This window comes from Ursus maritimus, unplaced genomic scaffold (genome assembly GCF_017311325.1).
Source record: "Ursus maritimus isolate PB19 unplaced genomic scaffold, ASM1731132v1 scaffold_6, whole genome shotgun sequence".
NCBI classification, from domain to species: domain Eukaryota; kingdom Metazoa; phylum Chordata; class Mammalia; order Carnivora; family Ursidae; genus Ursus; species Ursus maritimus.
In genome coordinates, this window is record NW_024426774.1 from 77,713,609 (window position 1) to 77,719,988 (window position 6,380).

General features: G+C 37.5%; 1 protein-coding gene, 1 long non-coding RNA gene and 1 other non-coding gene across 3 annotated transcripts in view; 1 reads left to right on the forward strand and 2 right to left on the reverse strand.

Moving 5' to 3' along the window:
- CNOT11 (CCR4-NOT transcription complex subunit 11) overlaps positions 1-2,327 on the forward strand; it is an 18,255-nt gene extending 15,928 nt beyond the window's left edge. The window contains exons 6-7 of the mRNA XM_040623596.1: positions 1,020-1,116; positions 1,201-2,327. Of these exons, the coding sequence (XP_040479530.1) occupies positions 1,020-1,116; positions 1,201-1,398 (295 nt within the window). The 3' untranslated portion in view covers positions 1,399-2,327. The remainder of the gene's footprint in view (positions 1-1,019; positions 1,117-1,200) is intronic.
- Positions 1,112-6,325, reverse strand: LOC121101056. Its single transcript, XR_005833027.1, has 3 exons — positions 5,401-6,325; positions 3,431-3,573; positions 1,112-1,375 (listed from the first exon to the last, which is right to left on the reverse strand). It is a non-coding gene; the product is annotated as an uncharacterized LOC121101056 (long non-coding RNA).
- Positions 5,209-5,323, reverse strand: LOC121101098. The gene has a single exon (XR_005833055.1). It is a non-coding gene; the product is annotated as a small nucleolar RNA SNORD89 (small nucleolar RNA).
- Positions 6,326-6,380: the final 55 nt, after the last annotated feature.

Consider the following 6,380-nt stretch of genomic DNA (forward strand, 5'->3'; position numbering starts at 1 on the left):
GCCCCCCCCCCCCCCCGCCACTACATTCTTATAGCATTCTTGTCTTCACCAGATATTTGTCTTTAGTCCAACAACAACCACATCTTTTTTTATCAGTATTATTCTTTCTAGAGAACAATTTCAAGGACAAGGTTTGTTCCTTGTGCCCCCCACCCCCACCCTTTCCCCATCTCAAATGACCACAGCACTATTCCTTGGAGCAGTAGTTCCTCAGTGCCTTGTGGAAAAAGGTTCTATGGTCAAATAAGTTTAGGATTTCTTTTGGAAATTCATAGCCTATAGTTAGCATAGCAGCCCTTTATCTGAACATGGAATTCCCATCCCATCTTTTTGTTTTCCTTAAACATTCTACAGAATCCTTTAGAAAATACCAGCTCTCCTTTTCAAGACTCTACTATGCCACCATGCCGCCTTCTGTCACATTCCATCCAGGTCTCTACCACCTTGTCCTTAACAGACCACATGAGTCCCAGATTCCAAGCTTTTCCTCTGATCATTCACTAGGGTATTAGGAACACTTCTAAGTTTCAGTTGACCTTTCAAGGCTTTTCCCATCTTTTAACTTACACTGCTCCTTGCAAACCCCTCATTTTTAGCATTTAGTTATATAGTATACTATTTACTTACTAAACTGTATCTTCTTCTTGGATATACCACCTTCCATAGCGCTTAGGTGTAACTGGGGTTTAGTAAATGTTACTTATTAGACCTTGAAGACCATTGACTATGAACTCTGATTCACTATGAACTCTGATTCACTATGAACTCTGATTCAGCCAAAAACATTACACACAGAAATGTGGTGCTCAGAAAAAATAATTACCATGTGTAATGCTAAGTACAGACTTAAAAATGGAAGTGTCCTTTATTAATTAAGCAGGGTGACTCAGGCTTGAGTAAATATGTTTAAAACTAGGTAAGTGATCACAAATCAGAAATTTTCACTAAATAACCATAAAATATAAGATTTCTCTTTGGTTAAGTGTTTAATAGCACTAACTTTTTAACTTTTAAAACAGACTAACTACAGCTGTTGATCTACCTCCTGAATTTATTCACCTTTACATATCAAATTGCATCTCTACTTGTGAACAAATTAAGGATAAATATATGCAGGTAAGTAACAGAAACTTTTGTAAATTTTATAAATACCTGCCAAGAAAACGGGAACACTAAAAAAAAAAATTTTTTTTTTTCCAGAATCGTTTGGTGCGTCTTGTGTGTGTCTTTCTCCAGTCCTTGATCCGTAACAAAATTATTAATGTGCAGGACTTGTTTATAGAAGTGCAGGCATTCTGTATTGAATTCAGTAGGATACGAGAAGCTGCTGGCCTTTTCCGGTTGTTGAAGACATTGGATACTGGAGAAACACCTTCTGAGACCAAAATGTCAAAATAATACCTCATCAGAACCACCACATTCACTGTTCAGCTGTATTGTGACTTAATTTTTAAAACTGTTAGAACCTTGAGTGAATTGCTTGGCCCAATGCATATAAACACCACTTTATCTACTTAAAGCAAAATTTTACTTTCCTGGATGACTTTTTTCCTTGAGATGGATTTTTGGTAAGATTTTGGGAAAATGTGTCTTTTAGGTGTCGTGCTGACGATGAGGAGTAACGGTTATCCACAGTTTTTGCAAACAAGTAGATGAGGTCTTTAGCACTGTAGAGCAGGGTGCCTGTTTTTGTTTAAAACACACGGTACAGGCTGCTGATAAATCAGGAATCCAGTTTTCTTAAGGTTCTAATATTAAAAGTATTTAATGAGAGTCTGTGAAGACATTCTTAATAATTTGTCATACTGCCCTTGAGGTGAAATCAGTTGAATGTTTTTGAATCAAGTGGCAAATAGAAGTTTGGTCCTTGAACCCATTTGTGCGTATAGCCCCTAATAATTTCTCATTAAGCACAGTATGAACCATGTCCTTGGTTCACAGTATGAACTTGATCCTCTCTTGTCATGGGGACTTAAGACAACAAAATACAGGCATTTCTTGGACCTCTTAGAAACCGTTTTTTGAGACTACAGTAGCTGGTTTAGTTTCGTTCTTTTCCTCTTGAGATGTTAGTTCTCCAGTTATTAGTCTAAGGTAGTTATTTTTTTGTTTTAAGGAAAAGTATTAGTCCATGCTTTGGGAGATAATTACCACCACTGAGGAACTGTCACGTAAAACCTTTTCCTGAGTGGGAACTGTACTGCTGCCTATGGTGGGGCAGATGGCCTGTTTGAGACGTAGGAGAACAAGGTGGCATCGTGTGGGCTGTTATCCCTCACTTAACTTTGGACAACAGTGCCTTACATTAAAGTTTTTTATGAACTGTATTATCTGATGTGTTTTTTTACTTGAAGAAACCATGAAAAATTCCTCATTTACCGAGGTACTTCCAAAGCATAGTTATTATAGGGAAATCATCTGTTCAAGAATTACCTTCCATTTTTAACCCTGAGCAAAAGTTAAAACCACTTGGCTTGGTGTCCTTTAAAATTAGTACAAATAAGTTCCAATCTTGGAATATTGGCAAAAGAGCAGTATTTATAAGAAATTTTATATCTTAGCTATTCTTACAAAAGTAAGGGCTTTGTAAATATATTTGCTTAAAGGAAAGAAGAACCCAAGCCAGTATCACAAGAGGAATGCCTTTAAACATCCAAAATTCTAGCAACCTTGATTTCTGTTCATACCTAAAAGTGGACATTTACTGTTTTACATACTCGGTTTGGGAAAAGAAACCGTTCATTACGCATTACTTTTTGGAATGGCAAAAGTTTAGGCCACTGCGGAAAGCAATCCAAACTCGGGCCCTAGAACCTACTGATGCTCTGATCGTGTTGAATGCATGGCCAACAGCACTAGCTCGTGCCTGAACAAAGCTTATCTAACATGTATTTCCTCTGTTAAGGCACTTCACAGCCTTCCTCATGTGCTGAGAACAGTAGATAACACTATGCTTGGGGGCCATTTTAAACTGAAATCACCAAGGTACAAAATTTTGAAAAACATGGTACTAAATAGACTGGAAAAGGACACAGTGTTGACAATTTGAGACCTGAAACAAGAAGGCAAAGCGTCCTCTTGTTCAACCTTAACTGGAAAAGTGTGTCCAGTGCCTCAGAATTTTCACCACATTGTATGGGTATGTGTCCACCACAGCTGCACAAGCACCACACATCCTGATTTGGGGGTTACAGATAAATTTCAGTAGGCAAATTTACAAACAGGGACTCTGCAAATAAAGAGACTGACTACTGCTAATCATTTCGAGATCATACTACTGGTGTTTACTTGAAAGAGGTAAGATTTTTAAATCTAAATAGCTTACAAAGAATATAGTAATATTTAGGGAACATTTTACAAAAAAGAAAAACCAGGTTTACAACACCAGCAAAAGGTTCTTCATTAAACATGTTTAAAAGTAGAAGTTTACCTGAAATAAATTATAATCCTGGGATTCAGTAACTGTAATCAACATTGAAGTGTAGCTCAATATACTGCCATGTTTAAAACAACACATCTTGAATTCTCTGAATTCTCTACTTCCAATTTCTAGCTGTAAAATCTTCAAATTACCTGTTAAGAAGATAGCACTAAGTTACATCTTAGGATAGAAATAAAAGATACTTCAAAAAAGAAAATAATTTGGATCCTAAGCTATAACTATTTCAAGTAATTCCCTTTAACAGTGTTTATACATTTAAACAACGTAAATGGTTATCACTCACCTTTCTTATAGAGTACACATTTTCACAAACCTTTTTTTCTTTAAAGATTTATTTTGAGAGCAGGGGAGGGGCAGAAAGTCTTAAGCAGACTCCCTGAACAGGGAGCCCAACATGGGGCTAGATTTAACGACCTTGAGATCATGACCTGAGCTGAAAAAGAGTCAAATGCTCAACCAACTAAGCCCCACAGACGCCCCCATGTCCACAAACTTTCAAGCAGCATGTACCACGGAACACATTCTGTAATGATTCACATTCCCATGAAGAACAGTGGATCCCGTACCTATTTAAAAAAATTTGTCTTCTTTTAAAGTAAGTTCCACACCTGGTGTGGAGCCCAGTGTGGGGCTTGAACTCAGAACTGTGAGACTGAGACCTGAGCTAAGATCGAGTCAGATGCTTAACCAACCGAGCCACCCAGGCACCCCTCATGTACCTATTTTAAATACTTTGAGTAACAGCACTTCAAGATAACATTTTAAGGATATCTCAAAAATTAATGCATGGGTAGAACTTTTTACATATTCTTTAAAATTCTTGCACCTTCTACTAAGACATTTTGCTGGTTTCACTTTAATCTGATCTTTTTATGCAAATTACTACTGTTCTAATCAGGGAATCCCTAAGATGCTTCCAAAAGCACTTAACAATCCTGGGATCATACACCTATGCAGTCAAGCCCACAGAAAGTACTGGTGTTCCCAGGTTTCTCATTAGCCCATAATATACAAGCCTACCCCTCATCAAAAAGAAGTGACTTTTTTATTCTTAATGTGATGCACATTACCTTTTTCAATTTATAACTTCTACTTTGCTCTTAGAATAAGGGCAAACCTCTAGCTGCATGGATGATGACATTACAGAAATTTCACTTTTATAATCAGAATTACACGTTAGCATTTTTTAAAGTGAAATGCTTGTCTTTTTAAAACTTCAAAAACGAAATTAACTGGGAAAGGCGTAGGTGGCTTTTCTAATTGGTTGTTGCATCACAGAAGCACAGCGCATGTTATACACAAGACTCACTTTGGTTCAGGCCAGCAGCCTGTGCTTTGTAAATCACAAAATAGGGTTTGTGCTGAGCTCAAAGAAACTGCTTTTGACCAAACGTGTAATTACCTCAAGTTCTAGTTAGTAACATACACACACTGATTTAATCTCAGCCTTCACTGAGCAAATAAACTTTAATGTTCTCAAAAGAAGAGACTGGCCAATTAAGCTATCCTCTTGGGGAATCTGGTTACATGAGGTATTCCATCCAGTGAAAACACACCTGTTCTTGAGAGTCTATTACTGTTTTATGGTTCTAGCAGCCCTTGATTCAGCAAGTACACCGTAAAGTACGTAGAAAGGTGTTTACTACTCAATTAAGGCCCGATGTCTCAGATTCACCAATTATTTTTTTCTTAAAAATATCTGAGCTCTTTTTGGGAGGACCCCTCTTGGAAAACCTGCCCAAGTGCAAAGCTTCAATCCTGATGTTACTGAGGTCAGACCAGTGGTTCGCTTCCGGAGATTTTGTCATCGTGCACCCGAGAGAGAGCAAACTGCTGATGGGCGCACTGCAATTCGGCCTTTTATTGTCATCACTCCTCAGTGACCACAGGGAACAATCTCTCAGGAAAGGTTTTGTGTACTGAAGATCCCCAAAAAGTCAGCAAGCAAGGAGGTTTACCTGCCTAAGGTGCTATGTTTTTGTGCTTCTTCTGGCCTTCGTGGTTTTCTGGTGGGAAACTCAGGAGCAGCACCAGCAGGTAGCGGAGGACAGAGTGCTTCAAGCTCACGGCCAAAGTGCTTCCTTCACATGCTGCCTGTGACTTTGAAAGTTAAAAATATGTATATATACTGTTTCTACACTATTTGTAAACAAATGGCTTTTATGACAATTCTTAGAAGGAAAATAACTGCTGCCATAAATGGTATGACTAACCTTAACCAAACCTCTCTGGTTTACTCTCCTTCCTTACATTCTCCGTTATTCCGAATAGCATTTCATCAATTTTATGTCTCAGCAAAAACTCTGCTAATATTTGACCCTTCTCTATCATATTTATTTGTATCTTTAAAAAAAAGCCTAACAAAGGAAACGTTCAAAGTGTTGCATTTTCTATTTTCTCTTGGTAATTCCCTTCTTTGCCATTGAAGACATGTTTCTAGAGAGACCAGACCACCACAATTCTTCCAATCTCTTCTATTTATAGTGTTCAAACTTTTGAATCAAGGAGAGCTATGTCCGATAGCTGCTAATTAAATCACACTTCTGTAATTATCAAAACCAATTTACCTTGATCTGTCATAGTATGGCTTTTAAAAGTCTGCTTCCCTGGATACTACAAAGAATTATTAATTAAAGCATTTGTCCCAAGTATGTATCTTAAAATACAAAGAGCAAAATACCTACTTGGTACAGAATTAAGGACATACTTTCCTACTCTTAAAGAACCACAGACTTCAAACATAATGGCTATTACGGAAACCTGCTTTGAGGCTGTCTGTTAAAATGAGAGCTCAAAGTAAGACAAGTTTTGTTTCAGTAACTCAAACTGAATCTGGCCAGAGTTTACATCAATAAAGTGGAAAAAAAAAAAAAAAAAATGAAAACTCACCAAGTGTTTCACTGAGTGGCTAGAATCCAGGTGCAACAAATGGTTTGAA